The sequence below is a fragment of the Hevea brasiliensis genome, chromosome 1, assembly GCF_030052815.1.
Source record: "Hevea brasiliensis isolate MT/VB/25A 57/8 chromosome 1, ASM3005281v1, whole genome shotgun sequence".
In the NCBI taxonomy this organism is placed as follows: Eukaryota; Viridiplantae; Streptophyta; class Magnoliopsida; order Malpighiales; family Euphorbiaceae; genus Hevea; species Hevea brasiliensis.
In genome coordinates, this window is record NC_079493.1 from 112897265 (window position 1) to 112924047 (window position 26783).

General features: G+C 34.7%; 4 protein-coding genes across 9 annotated transcripts in view; 2 read left to right on the forward strand and 2 right to left on the reverse strand.

Annotated features, from left to right (window-relative positions):
* Window positions 1–63: 63 nt before the first annotated feature.
* LOC110639839 (acetyl-coenzyme A synthetase, chloroplastic/glyoxysomal) lies at window positions 64–7593 on the forward strand. Its single transcript, XM_021790934.2, has 19 exons — window positions 64–659; window positions 827–1250; window positions 1326–1469; window positions 1581–1736; window positions 1840–1962; window positions 2045–2213; window positions 2305–2387; window positions 2688–2789; window positions 2969–3057; window positions 3167–3257; window positions 3860–3973; window positions 4510–4586; window positions 4679–4757; window positions 4959–5027; window positions 5133–5308; window positions 5477–5533; window positions 6428–6518; window positions 6820–6918; window positions 7189–7593. The coding sequence occupies exons 2-19, from the start codon at window positions 849–851 to the stop codon at window positions 7372–7374; spliced, it is 2307 nt and encodes a 768-aa protein (XP_021646626.2). The 5' UTR covers window positions 64–659; window positions 827–848; the 3' UTR covers window positions 7375–7593.
* Window positions 7594–11732: 4139 nt separating this feature from the next.
* Window positions 11733–14679, forward strand: LOC110639813 (transcription initiation factor TFIID subunit 7). The gene is made up of 6 exons (XM_021790899.2): window positions 11733–11902; window positions 12164–12279; window positions 13047–13180; window positions 13270–13389; window positions 13734–13803; window positions 14268–14679. The coding sequence occupies exons 2-6, from the start codon at window positions 12165–12167 to the stop codon at window positions 14429–14431; spliced, it is 603 nt and encodes a 200-aa protein (XP_021646591.2). The 5' UTR covers window positions 11733–11902; window position 12164; the 3' UTR covers window positions 14432–14679.
* Window positions 14680–14878: 199 nt separating this feature from the next.
* Window positions 14879–19118, reverse strand: LOC110639814 (eukaryotic peptide chain release factor subunit 1-3). 3 transcript variants are annotated; one of them, XM_058147752.1, is made up of 2 exons: window positions 18942–19118; window positions 14879–16532 (listed from the first exon to the last, which is right to left on the reverse strand). In XM_058147752.1, the coding sequence occupies exon 2, from the start codon at window positions 16492–16494 to the stop codon at window positions 15181–15183; it is 1314 nt and encodes a 437-aa protein (XP_058003735.1). In that variant the 5' UTR covers window positions 16495–16532; window positions 18942–19118; the 3' UTR covers window positions 14879–15180. The 3 variants fall into 3 exon arrangements, with proteins under 3 accessions (XP_058003735.1, XP_058003737.1, XP_058003741.1); XM_058147754.1 differs by having other exon boundaries at window positions 14879–16547; XM_058147758.1 differs by lacking the exon at window positions 18942–19118 and adding an exon at window positions 18820–18838.
* Window positions 19119–20123: 1005 nt separating this feature from the next.
* The window catches only part of LOC110636813 (transportin MOS14), a 31755-nt gene continuing 25095 nt past the window's right edge, over window positions 20124–26783 (reverse strand). For 2 of the 4 annotated variants that reach the window (XM_058147773.1, XM_058147768.1), the window contains exons 17-24: window positions 24329–24414; window positions 23746–23933; window positions 23541–23633; window positions 22741–22928; window positions 22496–22607; window positions 21991–22148; window positions 20931–21047; window positions 20124–20702 (exon numbers count right to left, since the gene is read on the reverse strand). In XM_058147773.1, the coding sequence (XP_058003756.1) occupies window positions 20484–20702; window positions 20931–21047; window positions 21991–22148; window positions 22496–22607; window positions 22741–22928; window positions 23541–23633; window positions 23746–23933; window positions 24329–24414 (1161 nt within the window). In that variant the 3' untranslated portion in view covers window positions 20124–20483. Of the gene's footprint in view, window positions 20703–20930; window positions 21048–21990; window positions 22149–22495; window positions 22608–22740; window positions 22929–23540; window positions 23634–23745; window positions 23934–24328; window positions 24415–26783 lie in introns of those variants that run through there. The other 2 variants (XM_058147770.1, XR_009149009.1) reach the window with 2 other exon arrangements.

Below are 26783 nucleotides of genomic sequence, written 5' to 3' on the forward strand. Positions count from 1 at the left end.
AGATAGAACTGGAAATTGCATTTTGTTTTTGAGTACCTTGCACGTTTTGTTAGATTCATTTGTGAATGTTGAAAAAGAAGAAAATTAAAGGTGTTCATTCTCCATCCCCTCTGCTATTCCAAAAAATCAAACAAAACCATAACAAGGTGCCCCCTGCTACGCCACAAGAACAAGAAGGCACCCATTCACTATATCAAGAATACAATCAAATGGCAGTGGCAATTAATCAAGAAACACACAGTTTGCCAAGTCGTAGTAAGATCTGCAGGCATTAGAGGCAAAATAGCACCAGGACAAAAAATGAGTAGGTCAAGAACAGAAACTCATCACCATACATAGCCAGCTGCTTCTACTGAATTGGGGATCATCATCATCATCATCGTCATCCCCAACAAACTCTTCCATCATTTGCTCTCCTTTCAGTATTCCCTCCCACCACCATCTCTGTCTCTCTCTCTCTCTCTCTCTCTCTCTCTCAAACCTCATTTTCTCTAATGGATTGGATTTGCTGAATTCTAATCCAAATCTACTGGGTCAATAAAATTAGTTAGTGATATTGAATTGCATTTTTGTCTTGCTAACTTCCACATCTTGCATCCCTTGAATTTCAAACCTTTGAAGAGGAGTGGTTATGAAGGCAGCGAGTTCACTCTCCCCAGGTAATCCTCTTATCTACTCTTCTTTTGGAACCTTCTTATCTGCTTGTATTATCTTAATGATAATTAAAATTCTAAATTAGAATTTATCTCCATGAATGACGACGTGTCGTAAGCTGTAGACATATACTATAAGTAACTAATTAAGGTGAATCTCAACAAACTAACAGAAATTAAAAAGGATTAAAAAAAATGGCGTCTCCAAGGCAACCCGTCTCATCAAGCAGCGTTTACGTTGGAAAAGGAGTCGGAGCAGCTCATGATGCTGCCGCCGTGATATTTGACGCTTCATTCGTCAAACGTGCTCTCACCGTCGCGAGGGCTTCCGCCTCCGCCTCCTACTCTCGTTTCTGTTGCCGTCCGCACTGTCGCCGCAGGCTTACTTTTGGGATCGGGATGACTTTTCAGAATCTCAAGACCACCACATGTCACTTTAGGCATGTCGAGTCAATGTCTACTCTGCGGTCCCTTGCCGGGAAAGTTACTGGTCTTAATGCTGTTGTTTTAGGCGAAGCTTTGGCTTCTGAAGATGATGAGCTTGTCTTCCCCAACGATGACTTCTCTCGTCAGGCTCTCGTTCCCTCTCCCAAGAAGGTAACAGCCTTTTCTGCTTAGAATTTACTGGGAAGGCAAATCTTAATTTCCTTTTTCTTTTTCTGGTGAGATCAGTACTTGGAGATGTATAAAAGGTCCGTTGAAGATCCTGCCGGATTTTGGTCCGATATTGCTTCACAGTTCTGCTGGAAACAGAAATGGGGCCAATCTGTTTTCTCGGAGAATTTCGATGTCCGCGTGGGAAACATTAAGATTGAGGTCATTCTTTTGCTTTCGTTTGTCGTCTTCTTTCATATTGTCATAAAAAGCTGCATTTTCAAAATTGTAATTAATGATACTAGTAGTGACAGTAATACTGTAAATAAGCAGTGGTTCAAGGGCGGTATCACCAACATTTGTTACAATTGTTTGGATAGAAATGTTGAATCCGGAAATGCTGATAAGATTGCCATTTACTGGGAACCCAATGAGCCTGGTTCCCAAGACTCTTTAACTTACTCTCAGCTTCTTCAAAGAGTTTGCCAGGTTTGTTTTTTGTGCTCTTTATTTTATTCTTACAGGGAGAAAAAAATTATCAATGATTAAGTGCTTGGCTGGGGATTTTTAAAGGTATTATCTTTTTCTGTAGCTAGCCAATTATTTGAAAGATAAAGGTGTTAAGAAGGGTGATGCCGTTGTGATTTATTTACCCATGATCATGGAACTCCCTATTGCAATGCTTGCTTGTGCCCGCATTGGTGCTGTGCACTCGGTATTTAAGCACAACTATAAACTCCTGATCTTCTTTCCATCTGTTGCTTAGCAAATGCCTCTTACCCTTTTCATTACATCAGGTTGTGTTTGCAGGATTTTCTGCTGAATCTCTTGCTCAAAGAATTGTGGACTGTAAACCAAAAGTTGTTATTACTTGTAATGCTGTCAAAAGAGGTTCTAAAGTTATTCCCCTCAAAGACATAGTTGATGTTGCTTTTGTTGAGTCTACTAAAAATGGCATCTCAATTGGTATGGGAATTAAATAACTGCACTGTGGACTGTGGTTTAAGCATGATCATCTCCTTCACCTTTCCATGTGGTTCCTTTTTATTTTGACCAGATATATGTTTAACTTATGAAAACGAATCTGCTATGAAGAGGGAAAGCACTAAATGGCAGGAGGGAAGAGATGTATGGTGGCAGGTAAGGATGTAACATAACAGCTCATTTGACATATAGCATAAGGAAAGAAAAGTTTTTTCTTATTGGGTAATTGGCAAATACAATTATCTTCTTGTCTTCAAGTACCTTTCTTTAGTATCTTCATATTATTTCCACAAAACAGAGAAATTTTCAAATGACATGTCAATCATTTACTATAAGGTACATGGCTATGAATCTTAATGGATAATATTGCTAGAAAGGCAGCTTATACTGTTGATAATTATCGCATAGCTAATATTTTTATATTTTGATTTTTTATGAATGATTAACATCTTTCAGGATGTTGTCCCTAAGTATCCAACTACTTGTGCAGTAGAGTGGGTGGATGCTGAAGATCCACTTTTTCTGCTGTATACAAGTGGGAGCACAGGGAAGCCAAAGGTGCCTACAATCCTTAGCTCAATTGAAATTTGAATTTCCTTTTCTCTTTACTGGATTTCAATCTTAATTCTTTTTTTTTTTCTCTTCTTTTACTTATTTTTATTTCTTTTTCCCTCTTATTATTATTATTATTATTATTATTATTATTATTATTATTATTATTAAATTTTTGCTGAAAGGGTGTTCTCCATACAACCGGAGGATATATGGTTTACACTGCCACAACATTCAAGTATGCATTTGATTACAAGCCATCTGATATCTACTGGTATTGAAGAAACTCCAACTTCTTGTTATTGTTTATGTTTCTCAAAATTTTCAAATCAAAGCAGTTGAGCAGTATCTTGAAATTTATTGAGAAATTTGTGGTATATCAGGTGCACAGCTGACTGTGGTTGGATCACTGGGCATAGCTATGTGACTTATGGACCCATGCTCAATGGAGCAACTGTTGTGATTTTTGAAGGGGTACCATTTTTTCTTTTTTGGGAACTTGTAAACTTCTTTGTCTATTCACATTTTAGGTTTTAAAACTGATGTAATGTCCCAAAAACCAGGCGTATATTTCTTTTAAATCTTTTTTTTCTTTTTCTTCTTTTTTTTTTTTAAGTTCTGGAACTTCAAAATCCTTCACGGAGAAAAACTTACAAGCCAGGATAAATCATATTTCGGCAAACGCAAACGTCACATGCGCATTAAAGTTTATTTGTCATCTAAAATAATTTCTGAAGTTCTTTGACAGTTTAGATTACTTTATTCTATGAAGCAAAAAAAGTTAGAAGCCAAGAAAAAGCGGAATTGTCAGGAGTGTAAAGCGAGATGATAAAGACTATTATTCTGAGCAAAATTGAGTTAATCATGATATGACACTCACAAAAGCTTATTAAGATATGCAATAATGTAGAGGCCTGACTAACTGTAGTAGTTGTGCTTTCTACTAGCAACAATGTTTCAAGTAGAGAATATCCATCATAGGTTTTAATTTGATCCGAGTTGCCTCCAGTTCAACTTGTATTATTCAACTTACTTGTATCAGTAAGTGTCTCCATTTATTAGCGTTTTGCCTGCAGGCTCCCAATTATCCTGATTCTGGACGCTGTTGGGATATTGTTGACAAATTTAAAGTGACAATATTTTATACTGCCCCCACATTGGTGCGGTCTCTCATGCGTGCTGGTGATGAGGCAAGATATTTCTCTTTTGTTACATGAAAAATCTGTAGTTTGAAACAACTATATTAACTTATTCCTAATCATAATAAGGCTGAAATTAACAGTGCCTTTGCCAAGCTATGTGGAGTTGATTTCACATTTCTTATTTGCAAATTTTCATGATCTAGGCTCATAGTTTCTCTTAAGCTGAAGTCTTTCCGTATTTTGTGGCTTGGATCCATAAGCTTATTGGCCTTTATTTATCCTTGCAACTTCATTAGCGTAGTGTAGTGAAGATTTGAAGTAAATTTGGACATGATTGTGAAAGAATTCTACTTTTTATACTTATTATATTATGAAAGAGTTCTGCTTATATCTTTTAGCGATATGTTGTTTAAGTTTACTTTTATTTATGTTATTTATGGTTCCTAGTTTCCTATTTAGGGGCTATGATACTTGTATATCCATATTATCATTTTTTTTCTCACATATACTTACATGTGCATACATTCATATAGGCACTTTTGCTCATGAATGGATATTGATATCAGCTATTTCTGTTAATGCAGTATGTTATTCGCTATTCACGTAAATCCTTGCGAGTCCTTGGAAGTGTAGGCGAGCCCATTAATCCAAGCGCTTGGAGGTTTTGAGCTCTACCTTTTTTTTTTTTTTTGCCTGATCCAGAAACCTCATATTTACACTAGACAGAATTTTAACACATTCTGTTTCTCACAGGTGGTTTTTCAATGTAGTTGGAGATTCAAGGTGCCCTATATCTGACACTTGGTGGCAAACTGAAACTGGTGGCTTTATGGTATTATGATTTAATTTCTTAATACTTGCTGTTCATTCACTAAAATCACTTTTCTACCGTAGTTTTATTTTGTCATTGGCCACTTGAAACAGGTAGCTTCATGGGACTTATATTTGTCTTTACATTTCCTATATGTATATGTTTTGTTCACTTTCTCCATAGCAAATATCTTAATTATAATTTTCTGCTGCAATGTGTCAGATTACTCCGCTGCCGGGTGCCTGGCCACAGAAGCCTGGTTCTGCAACTTTCCCTTTCTTTGGTGTTCAGGTTTTCAATGAAATAAAGATTTTCTAATTTTATGTTTTTTCCCCGCTGTCTTCTCTTTATGTTCACTACTTATGCTTCATCATTCCTCTTCTGGTGCAAGTGCAGCCTGTCATAGTGGATGAAAAGGGTGCTGAGATTGAAGGAGAATGCAGTGGATATCTGTGTGTGAAAAGCTCATGGCCTGGGGCATTCCGAACTCTTTATGGTGATCATGAAAGATATGAAACCACATACTTCAAGCCATTTCCTGGTTATTATTTTAGCGGTGATGGCTGTAGAAGGCATGTTATTACTATAATTATGATAACAGTCTTTTTCTGTGTCTACCTTTTGTATGTTACAATAGGTCTTGAAGCTATCTCTTGTCTAGACTCTGGAAACTTTGTTCCCTTGGTTTGGCCAGGACACCTGGTCAGCCAAAGGACTGATGGTTGACGTCTATGTTTCAGGGACAAAGATGGATATTACTGGCTTACTGGAAGAGTTGATGATGTCATCAACGTTAGGTATGTGATGCTGTTTCTGTTCTATGTGGACAAATTGTAAAATATTGGGTTAGATACACTGCACTAAAGAATCCCAGTTGCTAACCTTTGTTCCTCTCTCGCTCTAGTCAAAATTTGCAATGCTTGTTACAAATGTGCAGTTTTCCTTTTTCCTTTTCGTGAGGTTTTCATGAGTCATGATAAAATCTGACACATAGTGTTGCAATTGAAGTACACTTTTTGTTATCAGTTAATTCATGCATTATTATGATGAAATGTCATGAGTATAACATAATGCTTGCCAAAAACATAAAATTTGATGTATTTTATATGTTTGGAGAAAGGAAGATATATGTAATAAAGTATTCTTGATTTTACAGTCAATAGGTTTGCATGGCAAAGAAAAACAGCAAAAGATGAAATCATTATGCTGAGTGTCACTTTTTTTGGTGGGTTGGTTGTCAACAGCTTCATTGAACTTGTAACTTTTCTTCAAGTTACAAACTTGGCAATTGTATGTGATTCACATTTTTGGATGTTAATCCTTCAGTTGTCTATTCAATATGAGTGATGAGTATTACCTATCAATTCATTTTTTTACAACTTGAGACATCTGTTAGTAAATAGTTATGATGGCTAGACAATAGAAAGCCAAAGTTAAGGATAATAATAATAATAATAATAATAGGCTTTGTGATAAATGAAAATTTTGTGAAAAATGCCCAGTCTATATATGTTTCACAGTTTCAGGTGAAAATCCTTGATCAATAATTTAGTGTTTTTGTAAAGATAGGAGGCAATAAATTAAAGCTTTAAAATCCTTGTCATTGGATGCCAAATTTTTTCGGTGGGGGTTATTAGTTGATGGCTTTGTTACATTTCTAAATTTTATTTTCTTATTCCTTCTTTGTGCAGTGGTCATCGTATTGGCACAGCAGAAGTGGAATCTGCTCTTGTTTCTCATCCTCAGTGTGCAGAAGCTGCAGTAGTTGGCATTGAGCATGAGGTAGCATTGTGTGTGTGTGTGTGTGTGCGTACGCGTGTGTGTGTGTGTGAGAGAGAGAAAGATCGTATTGGCGCCGCAGAAGTGGAATCTGCTCTTGTTTCTCATCCCCAGTGTGCATAAGCTGCAGTAGTTGGCATTGAGCATGAGGAAGCTTTGTGTGTGCGCGCGCGTGTGTGTGTGAGAGAGAGAGAGAGAGAGAGAGAGTAATAACTCTGCACTTTACGACTAGAAGCATTGACAATAATTGCTAATGCTTCCTGCCTCTTTGTTGGCTCTGACTTGGACATTTTCTTGCTGTTAGGTTAAAGGACAGGGCATTTATGCGTTTGTCACTCTTGTGGAGGGTGTTCCTTACAGTGAAGAAGTCAGGAAAAGTCTCATTCTTACAGTGCGAAATCAGGTCTATATTCAATCCTTCATTTTCTCTAGTATGAGGACATGTTATCTGAATGCATTATGCGTGATCTTGCAATCAGTATATCCGATAATTAATTGTAAACCTTACAACCTACCCCACTTACTCCCTTCTCAGTCGTCCCTATCTACCCAACCCCACAACTCTCCCCCTTTGTTTCTCTCTATCAGGGAAGTCCTGGCAACAGGAGAGTTGGATCTAAATACATGTGCGTATCAGTTGCATTCTCTGAAACATGATTGTTCCACATTTCAGATAGGAGCATTTGCAGCACCAGACAAAATCCACTGGGCTCCTGGTCTTCCAAAGACAAGGAGTGGAAAGATAATGAGAAGGATTCTGAGAAAGATTGCTTCCAGGCAACTAGATGAGCTTGGGGACACGAGCACCCTAGCAGATCCAAGTGTGGTTGAGCAGCTTATAGCCCTTGCTGACCGCTGAGGGGTGAGAAAAATCAGTTATAACTGAAAAATCGAATCAAATCATTTTAATTCAGGTTTTTCATTAGTTTGATTAGATTTTTTTTAAAAAGTTTCATTTTCAATTTGATTCCGTTATTTGTATTAAAAAACAAAAACTGAACCAATTTATTTGTCTAATTTTGACTTTTTTTGGAATAATCTATGAGCTTTTAAGTAATATAATGTGTAATTTGTGGAATTTATAGTAGACTCATAATAAAAAATATAAATAAAAAATGTCTGACAATAGGTTCAAACTAATAAATTGAATAGAATATGGCCTAAATTTGCCAGTTGGCAAGTTCTCCATAATCTTTCTATGCAAGCATCCTTGATTTCATCTTAGAACGATTCTCATCTCTTTCCAAGCTCTCATTATAAAATTAAATAGAAAAATTCAAAACTAAAATCCTACTCTCTAAGAATACCAATCAAATAAAATGTAATCAAGATGGTTTCCATTACGATACGACAAAAACAAGAAATGTTGCTATGAAAATTTTATTTTCATATTGCTAAATTGGATATGAATAGTCAATTTTCTTAAAGAACCTTATTTAATATATAATTTAAGGATTAATTTTTACAATTAAATCTAAAGTTTGCATAACTGTCTATTTTTATAATTAAACATGATTTTAATAGTATTCTCATTAATATTTGAAAGGAAAATTTGTGACACCCTTTACCCGTCTACAGTGTAGCCGAGCAAAATATGCTACACAGTGTGCTGGAGCACCATATCTTATTCCATAACAATTTACCCTTCTTAATTTATTTATTATTCACTAAGTGCAAAATTTTACCAATTATATCATTTATTTACAAATTTGATTAATCTGAATTTTTCGTAAATTTTTATAGAAAATCCGGCAGAGTGCCGGTTGTAAATTGGAAAAACAGTTCTTCTGAAACTGTTAAAAAAAATACTTACAATATGGTTTTCAGATCCAGAACTCCAATAAACATACATATCAACTCAATCTCCAAATCTCAACATAATTTCAAAATTTTTTTGTTCACATCACAATTCGAAATCATTTTCATGAATAACTCCCCAACATTTTAATTTTCAACAAAATATACTGATAATTAAAGTAACATGAAATTTCATATATTTACATTATCATATGATTTCATGAGTTTGTAATTACAATCAAGAACTAGTACAAAATGCAAAGTACAAAATACAATCCAAAATCCTAATATCCTACCAAGTGCACTGCAGATATGAGGTGACTCTGGACTTTGCGCAAATATGACTAATCATCCGGTCTGAGGTCTGCTAGACTCCCCAGCTATGTCTCCAGTACCTGTGCGTGGCAAACCGACGCGCTAAGCAATTCTGTTTAGTGGTGCCAATATGAAATAAAATAGCTAACATAAAATGGATGTGCAGAGTGTATGCTGACATTTTTGTAGACTAAGTTCCTGGTAATTATTATAGTATTATTTGATTAAAATTTAGTAAGATTTATTTTGATTACCCGAGTAACCTATACTAGTCGACTGGACTGGATAAACGGATAAACTGGCATTGGGTACCAAGTACCTCGAGCCATCACATCATCGGTCATATTGTGTCTCCCGGTATGCATTAGAACAGCTAATAAGCTGTAATAATTTTTAGGGATAAAATCCAAGTATAGTAAACTCAATCAAAATAGCCAAAGGTTATTATATCATAGAATGGCACGTAAGGCCATAAAATACAGAATAGCATGAAGCCATATGTAGTACTGCTAACAGAACCCTATTGACATGTCAACCTATCCAAACTAATCATTCTAGGCATACTATGGCATTTTACACAGTTAATGATTCAATTATTTCTTTTTGTAATATAGATGTCACTATTCACTTGACTATTTTCACTCAAAGGTTACTTTTTAATTTATAATAGATTTGTTGAACCTAAGTTCATTAAGATACCACATTTTGGTTTATAAAATGTTGGCATTAGTTGCCAAACAATACTTAAAACAAATGGAGAATAAATCAGAAATTTCAGTTTTGAGTGTTAGAGTTCACTGTTCCATTAGGTCATTCTATAGTAAGAATTTGGCCAAATGTTCTTCATCAAAGTTGTTCCTTATTGTGTCTAGTTATATTTCACATTTTGAATCGCCCAATTTGGAGTTTTCTATCTCAAGTTATGCTACTTTCTTTAGGACTGGCCGGATTAACATCTACCCAGAATTTCTGGACAGAAATGGTTCTGGCAATTTTGATACCCTGAATTTGGTTAGCAATTCAGATAGGTTATGGTCAGAATTTGGTTTGGTGTTCTTCACGAAAGTTGTTCTAAGTTGTCTAAGTTTTTCATTGATATAAATTTCAGGTCAATTAGACTTTTTTACACGGAGTTATGACCATTTGAACAAACATTATTCATTTGGTCATTTTCCAGGGACAGTATGTTGGTCACCCGGATTAGGGTAGTTTTTAAGTCAACTTGGTTTGATTTTCTGGACAGGGTTTCTTCATCAAAGTTGTGCCATTATGTGTCTAGTTTCATGTCCAGTTGGCCCTGCACCAATTGAACCCACACAACTCCAGTTATAGCTACCCAAATCTGCTGAACTCACACCTAGTCCTGCAGGTCACCAAGGGCAGCATACCTAACTTTAATTCCCATGGAACAAATCACTTCATCTCTTAATCACACATAGCTAAATAGTTACTAATTGACCATTAGAACTTTCTTTCACCACCTCATGAACAAAATATCAAATTAGTGCCCAAACCCTAACTCTACCATTTCAATTTATACATTAACTTACATTTTCATTATCCTAATCATGAGGTTAGTGTTGAGGCAGCTATGATACCATTGTAATTCAAAGAAATCTTCAAAACCCTACCAAGTCTAAGGCTGCCGAAATTTTGGGGGAGGTATACACATAATTTTTATTCAATTTACTTGTAAATTTCCACTTAATTCCACTCCCTCAACATTAATTTAAAGAGAAAGAAAAAGTTTGGTCACTAACCTTTGATGGAGTCAATTCCAAGCTTGTAAAAGCTCTTCTTTGTTACTTCTTTTTGCTCCCAAAAGCTTCACTAAAATGAAATATTAAGGTTTTGTGTTGACAACTTAGGGTTTTGTTGAAAGAAGACTAAGGAAATGAAGCTTGATAACCATGAAAATGGAGGAGAGAGAGAGTGGCATAAGTTTTGGCCAAGGAAAGAGATGAGGATGGCTGATGGCTTTCTTTCCAACTTTGACTTTTTCTTTTCCTTTTTGATGTATTATAATGATTTTATTGCATTTTGATTGGCCAAGGTTTTTTTAATGACCTCATGCTTACTTCATAAATCAATTTGCCTTTATTCTTTTCTTTTCTTTACTACTCACTTTTAAATTTCATTTTTAGCAATGTTTATTCATATTTGATATCATATAATTTATTTACTTAATTAGACAAGTTGGTAAAAAATAATATCTGAATACGAAATGACCAAAATGCTCTCCGTTTGGCTTAATAAGCTAAAATTGTGTGTACCGATTGATTAAATTTTCTTTGTATTTTCTTAGCATTTTATTATCATTGAGACCCCGAAAATCATTCCCTGAAATCCCAAAAAAATTATTTCATGGAGTTTTCCCAGGGTTTAGGGTTACTAACGACCTTCACCGTCACTTCCCGTTATGGTCACTCATCACTGGGCTACGGCTCATTTAACCTTAGTACATTTCATTACTAAAAATTTTTCTTAATTTTTCTTATCATTATTTAGTTTATTTATAACTCCTAATTCTAGTCTAATTATGATTCCAAATATTCTAGCTGCCTGGACTGACATTGGTCACCGAAACAGTAAAACATACGGATTAACTAAAGTGAGAATGTTATAAAATTTGTTGGTGGGTGCAGCTTTTTTCTTTATATATATATATATATATATATATATATTTTTTTTTTTTTTTTTTTTATTCAACCTAACAATTTAGCATATATTTGCATCGATTTTTATTTGGAGAACTTCTTGTTTACACCAGAATGTTTTATTATAAAAAATAATTCGTCTCATTAAAAAATATAACTTTTTAAAAAAAATAAAATTTTCCATTCACTCTTAAAAAAAATTCCTTTCTAATGTGAAAGAAAAAAAATAAGTATTACTAACTTTTTGGTTAAAATTATCCAAATCAAGATTAAAAAATGATTTTTTTCTTTATTTTCAAATTTAACTTTAAAACTTAAAATTTAAAGTTTTCGTTAAGATAAATATTTTTTAAATATAATAATTAGGGTATATTAAAATTAATTTAATATATTTTAATTTTAAAATAATTAATTTCTATAAAAATTATTTCTTTAACAATATTTAAAATAATACTAAAAAAAAAAAGTAGTTTTTAAAATTGTTTCCCCTTGGTCCTTGGTTCTCAATCTCAAACAGCTTTCTTCGCGGGCAAAGTTTCGCAAATAAACGAAAAATTGTGTCGATCTCGCAATCAATCTGGTTGATGCCCGATTGTCTCCGTCACTCACTTTCTTCAAGTACAATCTCTCTCTATATCTCATTCTGTGATGGGATTTAATGGTATTGTTAGCCACTTGCAAATCACTGTTGGATTGGTGTTGGGATTTTAGAATTGCATGCCATTTGATGTTAATTCTGATTTTGGAAAGAATTTGTATTATGCCCATGAATTTATTCTTGCAACCATCATTTTGATGCTTGGGAATTGCTGAGGAGAAGGATTTTACTTGTGATGATTCAGAGTATAATTGTATAGATTGGTTTGGTGAATTTTGCAGTATGGAGGAGCAGTTCATACTAAGAGTCCCGCCTTCTGTTGCAGAGCGTTTAGATCGTCTTTTGAGTGAAAATACTCCTTCTGACGAAGATCAATCATTGGATTTGTCTTTTTCTGGTGAATCTATGCTTCTCCCCTTGCATTTTGTTTGCGAATTTTTGCATGCTTTAGTATTGCCATCACTATCATATTTGGTTATTAATCTTTTCTTGATTTTTGCTTTTGTTCTTGTATATGTATGACTGCTTTACTCAACCCATAACAATTTAAGTTGATTGCATTATTTCTTCTCTGCATTGCAGTGTAATGGTGTACACTCAATTCAATCAGTAATGGTTCTATTTTTCTTCCTTTCATCTGTTTTACAGTTGTTATCTTGTTTTATTTTATTTCATTTTGTGCTTTTGGAAGTCCGGCATACAGATAGTGTTCTTTTTCTTATATGAATTTTTCATGATAGAGAAGATTAGTAATCACAAATTGGGAAATTCTTAACCAACACTAAATAGGAAACAATGGTGAATGGGGTGAATATATTAATTTTTCGTTTAATGTTTCTAATGATAAAATGTTTTAAAAAGAAAATCCTCTCTTGTATATATGTTGTCAAAGTTGTCTTTGAATTTTTAGTTTGGTGGGTAAAAGCTATCTTTGCAAACAATTGGAAACGTTTTTGCGTGGCTACGACTATCATATCAGACAGGTCTTGTGTTTTGATTTTCCCAATAATTGGGAAATATGACACAGCCAACTGTCTGCTACTTTTGAACACTTCTGTCTTGTTCTCCATTTTAGCTAAAGTTTGTGTGTGTGTGTGGCTGCTCATCTTTCTTATTTGCAATGGATCTTGCTATAGTTCTGAATGTGACTATCTTACTGTGCAGAGGATGGCAGAAGTAGCACATTTGTCATTGGCAATGACCATTTCCCTGCTTCTCTCTTGGAGCTTCCTTGTGTTGTGGAGTCATACAAAACTTATGATGATTGTGCACTAGTCAAAACTGCAGATATTGGTCAGGCAAGAGTGTTCATTAAAAGATTTTAGTTTTATACATTTTAAAGACATGACTTTTCATTTCTAAACACAATTACAATTATTGTTGACAGATGATTATGGTTAGAGAAGCAGGTGACATTGCTCCAGAGATAGTGGAGTCCAGACATGGACTCAATCCTCCTATGAGGGATGCTCGAAAACGACGATTTCGTAGGGAGCCAGACTTAAATGTACAAAGCGGCCTTATTATTTTCCAGAACCCTACTATTGAATCAAAGTTTTATTTTTTTTTTCATAGAAACTGCAAAATGTAGCATATAACTTTGTTTACTTGCTAATAGGGTTTCTCTTTTTTTTTTTTTAAATTACATATTGCAACTAAAAAGAAAATGGTTTAAAATTAGAAGCTGCATATGCTTTGAAATTACACTCATCTGACAAAATTAGGAATTATCAAAGCTACATTTTGAGTACTTGGATTTTATGGCTGGTTAAGATGTTATATGTGTGTGGCTATATTGCACTTTTCCTTTTCTTTGCGTCACTTGTACTAATGGTGGTATTGCATTTACAGCCTGAGCTTGTCCAGCGTGTTGAGAAAGATCTGCTGAACATCATGGCTGGTGGAACTGTTGAAAATGCTGATATCCTTTTGTATTGTTCTCACCTTTCTAGTGGCCCAAAGGTTCTGGTATTCCAAATTTAGCTATCAATAAGATTATAAAGTGCTCTTTTGTGAAATAGCATATAACAGTTGGAAAGAAGAAAAAAGTGATGGGGCAACAGAATGAGAAAGTTGCACTTTGATACTAGGTTTGGTTGGAATAGGATCCTCCCCTGCCACTTCATCTAGATAACCATCTTGAGCATATCAACACATGAATAGATTTATGGCACAGTATGTACTGGAAATTGAATTTGATTTGCGAAATATCTCCATTTCCTGAATGATGAAACCTCACATCATTGCTTTAACATGAAGCTAATTGGCAACGCAGAATATAAGAGGCTTGTGGTTCAGAGTTAGACCTCTTCTATATTTATGGTTTGATTGAATGTTATAATTGTTTATTTAATACTCAGAGTTAATCCTTAACTGTGTGGTTACATGTTGAAGTGAATGAGCAAGAGGAAGATGGCAATCAGAATGCCTGTACTGCAATTAAGAAAACCTCACCTGCACCTGCAGCAAAGCTTGATATTCAAGAGGCAGCAGCTAATGCCGAGGAGCCTGAGAGAAGTGATTCTGATGAATCAGATGATTCATTGTAATTTTACACATTTGTTGAATTTTTATGGCAGTCAAACCGCACATGGTGCACTGAAAATTGAATTTGATTTGGGAAATACCTCCAGTTCCTCCAAGATGAAAGCTTACGTCATTGAAACTAAATGGCAACACAGATCATAGTATCATAGAATATGACAGACTTGTGGTGCATTTAGTTGAATATGATAGTATGATCATATATTAGCCTAGCAAGACGGTAATAAATGAGAATTACATGGACTTGTAATTATATGCTTACATGAAATTCTGTGAAGAGTTGAATTCCAAAATGCTTGGATACAACATTTACATTAAACTTTCATGCAAATCAAAGGCAACACTGATATTCAGTGAATTCATAACTTCATTGGGTAGAGATAAGAAAATCATTTACTATTCTCACCATCCCATCAAATATCCAAAAGTCCTCAATACCCAAGATGGCAAGATTCAAAAATAATTTTGGACCAACCTTTCCATTTCCCCAAGCAAATCCAATTTCTCTGTTCTATTGTATGAGTCCGCACAGAAAAACCATTATAGTTTGGCATATTTGCACAAAATCCAAATCGCTAGAGGGTGAAGAAAAATAAAACAGCAGGAGTTGATAAAAGAAAAGGGGAATCATTGAAACATTCCCAACATCCAATGAAAAGCAGCAAAATAAGAAAATTATTTGTATCAAGTGTTGAGCAATATCAGTAACAAAGATCCATCACACTGATGTAGGCTTTCACATCATTATGATCTCCTAGTCCGAATCCTCGTAAACTTCACCATCATCAGACAACTCATCAAAAGATCTAATGTCAAGCTGGTAGCGAAGAATACCTCCAATTCCACCAAACCCTCTGCAAAACTGTGATCCCTCTTGCGATTTGTTGGTAACAAATTCAAGTGAGCAACCAAATCGCTTGTATTCATTGGCAAACCACTCAAGTAAAGGCATCTTTTCCTGAACCTCCAACTCTGCAGAGTTGGCTGCATCCCTGAAGTTACTCTGATCAGCCTCTTGCTCCTTGTTCAAGTGCTTTATAATTATTTCACCAGTAACACTGCTTTTAAGAACATATCGATTAATATCTAGATTTTCCCACACAATAAGGGTTTCAACAGCACCCATTTCCAGAGTCTTCAATGTGTCATCAACACCGAAGACATACTTTCCAGTATCCTGGCTGATCTCCTCGAAGTATTTCCCAATCAAGCGTTTTTCCTGTATGAACTTTACATTTGATAGAATCTCAGCTGACAGCTCAATAGCTTGGTTGAAACCATTCTCTCCCCCATAAGAAACATCAACCACATTCAATATTTTTGCTTGCAAACGAGGATCAAACATATCTGACTGGCTCAACTCAGTCTTGAAGTCTGCTGAACCTGCCAGTATAAGCCCAGCAACATTTGGCTGACTGGTAGCAGGATTAATGAAAAACTGTGTGGCAAGCTCTGCAGTTTTTCTAACATAGTTGTGCCGCTTTTCCATCCGAAGGCGAGCAAAACGAAGAGCAGACTGCCCTCCTCTTCCATGCTTCTTTGGTAAATCAACTGTAAATTTATGAAGCACTTCTCGTGTGTTACCGCTTAGAGTCCCAAACAGGGTGCCATTCCCATCCATGACAATAAAGCCAAACTTGTCATCAGATTCTAAGAGTTCGTTAAGTGCTTCTGTGTGGAACTTGTTGTCACAAAGGTAAAGTGAAGCATTTATAGGCTTGAAAGGCTCAAAATCAATTGTCACCTTCTTTTCCTTCCCATCTTCAGTAACAACAGTTCCTGTATAAAGCACCAGCCCATTGGGAGGAACCTTGTTATAAAGCTTGAGCCTCTGTTGAGCAGATGTAATGGCAGCCAAGACAGACTGACGGTTGACCCTACTTTTAATGTTTGAAGCAGTTCCAAATTCATCACCCAGCATCTTTGTGACCCGAGATATTTGATCACGAGGAGGCATTATAAGAGATATCATGCTCGTACCATTACCCCTCGCTGACTCCAATGCCTTAATCAACTTTTTGATTTTCCATATTTCAATATTCTTATCTGATTCATGACCATCTGCCATTTTCAGAAAAGACAGACACCACCAGATAGATATACACCCTGCAAAGGTTTGTGCTATTCAGGAAGGTAAGCAATCCAACAGAAAAGGGAACTGATATGAGTTCTTTTAAATAATCAATTAATCAATAAATAAAAAGTACACAGCAGCAACTTTTACACAGAGAAGTTTGCATACAAACAATGTAATGTGCATGCTTGCATTTAGGTAAAAAACTAAAAATGCAAGCTAGTAAGAAGAACTAAGCATTCCCATTTACCAATCCACATATAGGTGTACTGACATTGTAAATGATATGTAATTCATACAACAAATTACCAGTGTAAAAACAGTTTGTTTATTGAGGATGTTCGTTAAGTTTTTCCTCAAGTTCTTAAAAAGTTTTCACAAGAAAAAAAATGCGCAACAAAATTAGAACGTCTAATCAACTAATTGTTCCGGGTAAAGGCACAATTGAAACCTTCTTACCTTCTAGCAATGCTATTGCTTGCAAACATTCTGCTTCAGATAGTTTTTAAATGTAAGGTATCTAGCACTGAATAGATGTAACAGCAAGCACCATAAGTTGACAGGATAAAGGTAAAACATGACAGCAGAAATACAGGAGGACCAGACGTAAATCTACTAAAGGAAAATCAGAGAGAACAGAATTTAATCTAATATTTAGAAGAAACCTGTTAGTATTAATGGCAGTTTTAGGTAATACAATGGCCAATGACAAACTCTCAAAAAATTAAGATAGCAAATCATAGGGACGTAAGCAAAACCTTCCCATGGATGTCAAGGCATAAAGCGCACCCCTAATGATAGAAATAACAATTGTCCAGGAAAGCACAACCCTCATCTATAATCATTTGTGCACAGTGCAAATAAACTAGAGGACCTTGTAACACCATTTTAAATTGAGATGGCGTCACAATAATATGATCATCAGCATCATAATTGGGGCCGAGCCTCTCAACTACTCAGGGCAAAGAAATAAATCAAGTGGGAACTATTAGCAACACCAATCCCTTTGCCTGGCAGACTGCTCAAAACGCTCATTCTAGCACACGTGAGAAACCCTCATATTAGTCTGGGTGAGCTAGTAGCATTTTATAACTTGCTGAAATTATATTTCATAAGGGCTAATGGTATCAGCTATCACATTAAAGTAGGCTTAGATTTCTCAAATTCTAACATATGGTAACTGACTAACTGAGGTTTTTTTTTCTTTTCCCTAATCCCATCAGTCCATTTTCCATTGTTGATTTTAAAATGTATGTTGATTAATTGATTCCAAGCATAATATTCATAAATTGGTACCAGGGTACCCACAAAAGTTATGGCATAGGGTGTTGGAATTGGAAGTAATGGTAGGCCACAGGGGACTGATTTGATGGTTTTGTGAGCAGATCATTTACTTTCAGGGGAAAAAAAAATCAGCAAAGTCAAATAAGTTTCACATCATGACTCCACTGGGGATCGAATCCAGAATATCAGGTTCCACAGACCAGCACCTTATCCATTCGACTATGGAGGCTTTTATTCACAACAAAAATTAGTAATATAATAGCGTGTAGGCGAGCATGAGAATGCAAAATTTTATAAAATTCAACTAAAACTACTTCAAGGCCTAACAAGATTAGTGAAGGGGGGAAAAAACAAGTAATATAACAGTAGAAAAGACATTGAACAGGGCCTTACGCAGCTAAAGTGAGCAATTTTGTCTAGAACAAAGTATGATGGTGATGCAACAAAGCACATGCCAATGAAAAAATCGAAAGACAGATATTTATATAAAATAAATATCTGGGTGATAGACACAGATTGTTTCAAACACAAAGACCCTACACCAAAGATTGCTTTTAGTACTTATCTACCTGCAGTTTTCATAACCTTATTGATCCAAATATAACTTCCTGATCAAACCTAAAGCCTAGTCCAACCCATCAACACTAAACTCAGTTTTCTTTCCAGTCAACATCAAGTCTGAAAAGCTTATCAAAAAAAAAAATATATATCAAGTCTAAAAAGTGAAATCCTTTTAAACATTAGCAACTCCAAAATCTAGATTGAGCCTAAGTTCTGACTCTCGCTTAACTAGAGATCTTGTAATATATCAGGACTTTCATAAATGAAATTACCTAACTACACCCTTATCATGGAAAGTATTTTCCAATAAAATTTTACAGCCTCTGGTACTTTGATCCTTCTAATCAAATTGAATTCACTGAGAAAGTTAACAAAGCACATAAATTAGAAAGATCAGTTTCTACTAGCAAAACAAAGAAAGAAAACTCTTGAAAGAAGCAAGCTAAATAGATCATAACGGAGAAAAATCAAGACCTGAAAGAAGGACACGAACGAATCAAAGAAATGAAGAAGAGATGGAAAACAATCACAAAACCCACCAAAAAAAAAAAAAAAAGAAACAAGAACAGTAAGAAGTGAAATTGAAGAGTATATACCTGAAGAAGATTGATCGTGACAATGGAATGGATTGAAGATTCGAGTTTTCTCTAGCTCTCTTTGCCTTCTCTCACAAGACAGTCAGAGGAGTCAACAAGCTTCTCTAGGGTTTCCAATTGCTGTTGCTACTTGCTGCTTCCTTCACTTGTCTTTTCTGGATTTTTTTATTTATTTTTTATTCCGCACTTACCTCTATATTTAATTTTATAAACATTTTTATATATTCTTTTTAGTGCATTTCATCTAATTTTTATAAATTGATAATTTTTTTAAAATTATTAATTATGAAAAAATTTATTAATTTTAATAGAAAAAATAAAAATTTTCAATTAAAAAATGTATATAATATTTTCTTTAAAAATTTAACAAATCAATAAATTATATATGATAAATTTTATTAAAATAATTAATTGATTTATATATAAAATTTTTAAAACAATTATTTGTTATTAAATTAATAAATTTTTTGCCAATTTATAAAAATAATTAAAATGAATAGAAAATTTTGTTCATTGTCTTATTTACAGTAATAAAATAATTTTATTTTGTAATAAAATCTAATATTTTAATTTAGTTTGGATGAGACAAACTGAACACTTCAAAAATTTTTAAAAATAAAACTAGAATATTACTCAGATTTTACAATTTTAAAATATTCTAATTTTATAAAATTTAATTATTGGAATAAGTCTTAAAATTTTCTTTTTATGTTTCCGTAATCCGCAAATAAATAAATAATAAAAGTAATCATAGTCATAACTAAAATAAGGTTAATAACAAACTCCTATGGGGCGGGAACGTGAGAAGCAATTACCGCCTCCAACCGTCTCGTTACCATTCCTAGCTAGGATTACTGTTTCTATGACTCATGCGATGGAGTGGTTTCTTCTGATGTACTTTAGTTTGATTTGACCGATTTATGAACTCTATCTTAAAACATCTAAAAAAATACGTATTCTGCATATTTATTGGGAAAAATATTAAAACATGCAATAAACTTTAACTTGATAATAAAGTTTCAAATTCAAACCTAGCTATGAATCACATGAATCCTAAAAAATTTTTAAAAATAATTGAATGTCAATTTCATTATATATATATATATATATATATATATATATATATATATATATATAAAGAGTAGCTTTCCATAGAACTCAAAGGAAAAAAAGTTTCAGTAATGGTTGAACTAACATGTATTGATTAATTTCCAGGTATACTGAATATCATCTCTTGCAGCCGCTATAGGAGATTGATACTCTCAGTCTACTTAGAAGCATATATGCTACGTGTATTTCCTACAATGGTGTTTGGGAGGTTTGACAAAAATTGGGATTGGTAGAATACTGTACAGAACAAAAATGAAGGCTACAGGGGAGTAATTACGATGTGGGGACTTTTGCTTAAAATACAGACCCCTGGATTTTCCAAGCTTGAAAGCAAGCCAACAATTTACAGCTGTGATAGCACCAACAGCAGGCTCAGCAGCTCTTTGAAGCTATGGACTGTATCAATTACATTTGATGCGAGTTATGTTAAATTCAGGATGGGACATTGCGGTGACTATCAGCAAATTCTCGAACTAGTCGTTTCAAAACCCTTCCTCCTTTCCCTTGCATATGCCCGTAATTACTTTTTCCTCCGTTGCAACTCTTACTCTCGAGATAGTCTGAGGCAGCACCAACAAGGGCATCCAACCAAATTGGCACAAGAGTTTCAACTTCCCCTTGCTTTAGATACTCTACTGGAAGAGCCTGCACCTGGTGTAACTGCTATTGTTAGATGTTGTGAAGAATGAATTCAAGATGAATCCCAAATGAACAAACATGCAGGAATTCAGCCTACAGCAGATTTGAAGGCATTTAAACAATGATGCATTTAAAAAGAGCTGAAGATCATAATGAGTTTTGCTTTAGATACTAATCTTGTTTTTTTCCAGCTACACATAAGTAATAGAGAGAGAGAGAGAGAGAGAGAGAGAGAGAGACCGCTGCATGTAGCCAACCACGCAAAGATTCCCAACATAGAATAGCCTTCAAAGTTGTTCTCTCGCTAAAACTACAAATGGCAGCCAATTGTTGCAAGATTGTTGCACACTTGTGAACCTATCAGCAAAAGAGGCCAAACAATAATTATTGCCAGTACTCTTTAAGATGCAGTCCAACAACACTAGGAAAAATCAACAATTGGGGTCCTCCAATTTGCCATAGAGAACTAGCAGATCCGCCATGTTTTATAATGGATTGGGATGAATCCATGTTCAGCAGCCCTTAAATTTTCTTTATATGTTTAATCTCTTTTATTTTGTAAAGGAAGGTAGACAATCTCTTTTATTTTGTAAAGGAAGGTAGACAAGTAGCCAACTACAGCTAGATAGGATATCGAGCCTATTAACCTGAATTTTTACAACAGTACATTTGACGATATGAATGAGAATCATCAGCTACTTCTCTTTGTGATTATGATGGTATTTGTAAGAATCATACCCAACCACCTTCATGTCTTCGTGTGTCCAAATAATCTTTGGTAATGGATAAATCTTTTGCTTACAAGATACATTAACTTGTGGCAATTAAACTGGTGAAGGAAAGGTTGCCAACAAACATCAAATCAAAGGTGATTATATAAGCAAGAGGATAATGGCCAAACATATGCTTTCAGGTTTTGGCAGCAAAAAAATATTACAGAGCACAACTTTCAGAGACTTAACTATGGAAAAATATTACTAAAATTGGATTTATTTCCCATAGGGAAAATAAACGAGAGTGAAAGTTCAGTCCTGTCCCAAATCCTTGTTAAAAATACTCCAGCTATTAAAACTGCCAATTATATAGTTTCTGACAGTTCTTAGAAATACACCTTGACTTTGTCTTGTCTAGTACTCGAATATTGCATTGCACATATCCTAAAGTAGAAAGTTGGCTAATATGGAAGTGATGGCCCAACATAACATCATACCGCGCTTTAACCAACAATCAAATATGATATAAAGAGTGTTTAAAAACGAAATGACTCATTGTAAATAAATATAAGTGCAGGAAGGTATACCCGTGACATTGCTGAAACACCAAGCAAAGCATACACCACACTTGATACTAGTCCCTCGCCACTATGAGATATGACCTGAATTGTTAGGGCACCATATGATCCTTCAGGAATAGAATTCATAGATTCCAACAAAGATGCCAGGCTCACCTCCAAAAAACCTAGAAGGGTCAAACAAATGTACATTCATATGCCTCACCTAGATATAAATGATATCAACCCAAAATTCCAAAAAAAAAACCAACAGAGGCTACGTTGTTTAATGTTATTTGTTGTGAAAAACAATACATAATAAAATATATTTGCCACACTACAAAAAGTATCTCATTTTTATTCCTTCTAAAATATTGTCTATCAAGAGCAAAAAGTTTACCAAATTTTCCAAATTAACCCCACTACAACGTGAATACCATTGTGAGTCACAAAACATCAATTCGAATTAATACCTAATTTAGTTTTATCACCCTACAAATTCATTTTAGAATACAGAACAATTGCTTGGACTTACATGACAAATATGACATTGCTCCCAGTGCTGCTCCACGATGCATAGCCGTACAGCATATAGCTGCCTTTTGGAAGGAAACTTCAAGAAGGGAACCAGATGCAGCTAACACTTCCTGAGATGTCAGATTTCAGGGCAAGTTAGTCAAATCTGTTCCCTCGAGTATCAATAAAACCTATTTATCCAATTCTAACAAAAGCAAGAGAAGAAAAACAATTGTTAATAGTGATGAAAAATGAATACTAAACCTTACGAGAGCTGCGAACAAATGTGGATGCAAAAGTTGTATAGGCCTCTACTAAATCTGGCTCTTGGTCACATATATATGAAGAATTAAGACCCATTACTGATGCTGATTGTGTAATTCTTTCGAAAATTTTGACAAACAAGGGTCCATACTCCTCTCTATTACTGAATTCTTCAATAACAACAGAAGCTGATGAACCCACATCACCCCAACATCCCCAAAATAAATAAATAAATAAATAAGCAAACATATGGTAAACTAGGTTGCCCAAAAAATAGATAAATTTTAATAATTGTCCCTAAACTTATATGATTGTAACACTGCAGTCCTTCAACTTTAAAATATAATATAAAACCCGCTAAACTTTCAAATTTTGCACAGTAAAATCCCTCTGACTTTCAATCATTGATTTTCCAGTTAGAAACTAATGTGAACAACCACCACATAGTGGTTTATCAATATTTCTCTCTCCTCTCTTATGCAAAGTATAAAATTATTCTCTTTACACATGAAAAATTATTCTATCTAAAGGGAGGAGAATGATTCAATTTACACATGGCTTGAGAGAGAAAAGAGAAATACTAACTAAACTTCATGTTGGAACTATCCAGGTCAGCGTCTAACTGAAAAACTGATAATTAGAGGTTAGTGGGATTTTACTGTGCAAAATATAAAAGTTGGTGGAGTTTTATGTTATATTTTTAAGTTGAGAGACTGTAATGTTACAACTAGATAAGTTCAGAAGTGGTTGTTAAAATTTATCCACCAAAAAATGGATGATAAAAATGGGGATTACGTTACCCGTTCTAATGTAACAGTCATGACTTTGGAATGACAGAAAATTACTTGATAGGCAATCTAGTACATTAGGTAATAGCATTACGAAGTGCTGCCCTGAAATAAGAAACTTCAGTTATGGATAAAGGCAATACAAGCTACATGGACATAAGACAATAGGAACTATGGAAGTGCTTGAGAAAAACAAAAAAGTAGACTCTCCAATTACCAGATGACTGAATTGCTAGTGAAAGAGCCCGGCAAGCTGCAGTAGATAAATTGCTACTCTCCATATGTTCAGACCTAAATAGTTTCTCTAAAATGGGCCAAAAAACCCTTAGCAATCCAAATATAGGATCATCTTCACCAGGCACGCTTGGCAGAGGTGTAGCAAGATGACTAAATACAGTTCCTATCCTGTAAACAATCAGGATTAGAGTTAGAGCAGAATAATGTCACCAAGGACAGAGCCCATACTCATGGAAAGGAACAGTTTTTATTAAAAATAAAAATAAATGACCACTAAAAGAAATCGTTATGCTTTCAGTGCAAAGTCTTTCCTGTGGTAATCTACTAGTTACTTTTATAGTTTGGAAAGTTCACAATGCTTAATGCTTTACAAAAGAAACCCAACTATGATTACTCAAATTTCACTAAGAAACAACATTGAATATCATTCTCCCCCCACAAATAACAAATAAGATATCTGTAGTCCTGTTATCTCTGAAAAAAAAAATGCTTGCACAAGTGGTAAGTTATGCACAGACACACTAGAGGTCCGACTCAATGGTCTCACTGTTTCAATCACATACCTGTACAGCCCTCTTGCTGCAGAACTCAAAATTTGTGTGTAAGTAGCAGGATTTTGTCTAAAAGAATGATCATTATCTTCTTCAATCTGGAAGGACAAAGAATGATTAATGATATGAAGAAATGAATAGTGACACATGAATGAAAATAGAGCACATATTGAGTTTCAAAGTTTCAATGACTCAAAATCAACAACAAAGCAGCAGAAAGCTCCCACAATAAATACAAGGGAAAAAGAAGGACAGCGAGAACTCCAAATGCAGGTCTATTGGAATCTCAATCCCTACATTAAAGAGATTATTATTTCTTTCTCCTTACGTATATCTTGTTTTCTATTTGTATTAGTTTCCATTAAATTAAGTTTTCTTGTAAAGCTAGGAATCTTGTATATAAATAGGCATATGTAAAAAGTCATTGATACATAAGATATATACATTTTTCACTCCAATTTGTTGTTTCAAATCAACATGGTATCAGAGCTTTTGATCATTAGGGCGCGCTTTAGTACTGTTTATGGGCACTATTCATTGGGTACTGTTAAGGCTCATTGTTCAAGGATGCTGTTCATCGGCGTTCATATTACTATTCACAGCACATGAACCTTTTTTCTGGCTTTTTTCAATTATTCCTCGTGTGTCGCGCCTCTAACCATCCCAAACCGTGACTTGGTTCTCACTTTTCTACCTTTGAGATCTTACACAGTAAGTTCTCTCTTTGATCCTTTTGTTTTTTTCACTTTGATTCTTTGGTTCTTGTACTTTGAGATGGCAGAAGGAAAAAAAAAAGCTACTAGGGGTAATGCAACTATTTTTAATGGTAATCCCTCTATACAAATTAATCCTATAAAGCTTGATGGAACCAATTATCTTGCTTGGTCAAGATACTGTCTTTTGTTAATTCAAGCTAGAGGATTGGATATATCACTGGAGATAAGTTAAAACCAGAGACCATAGTTCCACCTACAATAAGTGGGAATCCAAAAACTATCTAGTAATGTCTTGGCTTATTAATTCTATGCAACCTCAAATAGCTCGTAGATATTTGTTATTGGATAGTGCAACTAACATTTGGAATGTTGTTTCTCATACTTATTCTCAAGTAGGTAATGATGCACAGGTTTATGAGCTGAGAAATAAAGTTCATGGTACAAAACAAGTGAGATTACTATTGCTCAGTATTTTGCTGAGTTGAGTGGCTTATGATAGGAGCTGGATTACTATCAAGACTTTCAAGCTACATGTGCTGGTGATGCTACAAAATATCAAAAATTGGTTAAGAAATAACGAATTTTATGATTTTCTTGCTGAGCTAAACATAGAATATGACTAGATTCAAGTCCAGGTACTTGATAAGGATCCTCTCCCCTCATTAAGACAAACTTATTCTTATGTTCAACAAGACGAAAACAGAAATGTCATGGTACATGCTACATCCATTGACAAGTCAGGACTTGTAGCTACTGCCTCAAAATAACAATCACATAGCTCTAGTCCATCAGACAATGATCATTTGTATTGTGACTATTGTGAAAAATCTCGCCATACCAACAAATACAGCTGGAAACTTCATGGTCGCCCAACCAAAGGGGGTGGAGGAAAAAGAATGGGCTCAGCAAGACCACAAGCAAATGTATCTAAGACAGTAGAGTTTTTGAGGATACAACTACAACTGAAATTCTCTCCAATGAGAAAGTGCAATCCCTAAGACGTTTGCCGTCACAGCTGAAATCTCTGTCCACCATAGTTGCCTCATCCAACTTTGTTAAATCAAGCAATACTTTTCTTGCCAGTCTTGAAAAGAACTTTTGGATTATAGATTCGAGAGCAAACAAATAAATTTAGAACCTCTCTGTACGAAGGACCCGTGTGAACGTTTCATGCAAAGAGGAAATCTTAGAACTGGAGAGAATCTGAGATTTAACAGTCTCATACTCTGAAGAAAGGCCTGCAAGAAAACTCATAATAGCCAGTTGCTCCCGTTGGACCTGCTGAACTTTCACATCAGGACCAAAAGGCAACAATACATTAAATTCATCATATACCCGTTTAAAATCCATAAAATAAGCCGTGAGAGACTTATCCTCTTTCTCAGTACGGTAGAATGCCTTACAAATATCATAAATACGGGAGATATTCCCTTTACCAGAATACAGAAAATCTAAGTAATCCATCAATTCCTTAACAAATTCACAGTGATTAATTAAACTAATTACCTCACTGTGAATCGAGTTCCGAAGCTACAAAAACAACCGAGCATCCTTCCTTAGCCAAGTTTGTCGTGTATCATCAGTGGGTGGATCTTTAGTAAGGTGATCATCCTTATCAATGCTACGCAAATAGACCCTAACAGTCTTACTCCACTTCAGGTAATTCGAACCATTAAGTTTGTGTTCCGTGATCTTAGTCATCACCGGAATCACATCAGAAATAACATTCTTATTGTCTGCCATTTGTTGAG

Coding starts and splice junctions, on each gene's coding strand:
- LOC110639839 (XM_021790934.2), top strand. CDS start 849: ATGGCGTCTCCAAGGCAACCCGTCTCATCAAGCAGCGTTTACGTTGGA. Junction 1,470..1,580: donor TGGGAAACATTAAGATTGAG/GTCATTCTTTTG, acceptor GTAAATAAGCAG/TGGTTCAAGGGCGGTATCAC. Junction 4,758..4,958: donor CTGAAACTGGTGGCTTTATG/GTATTATGATTT, acceptor GCAATGTGTCAG/ATTACTCCGCTGCCGGGTGC.
- LOC110639813 (XM_021790899.2), top strand. CDS start 12,165: ATGGAGGAGCAGTTCATACTAAGAGTCCCGCCTTCTGTTGCAGAGCGT. Junction 13,181..13,269: donor AAACTGCAGATATTGGTCAG/GCAAGAGTGTTC, acceptor TATTGTTGACAG/ATGATTATGGTTAGAGAAGC. Junction 13,390..13,733: donor GTAGGGAGCCAGACTTAAAT/GTACAAAGCGGC, acceptor TTGCATTTACAG/CCTGAGCTTGTCCAGCGTGT.
- LOC110639814 (XM_058147752.1), bottom strand. CDS start 16,494: ATGGCAGATGGTCATGAATCAGATAAGAATATTGAAATATGGAAAATC.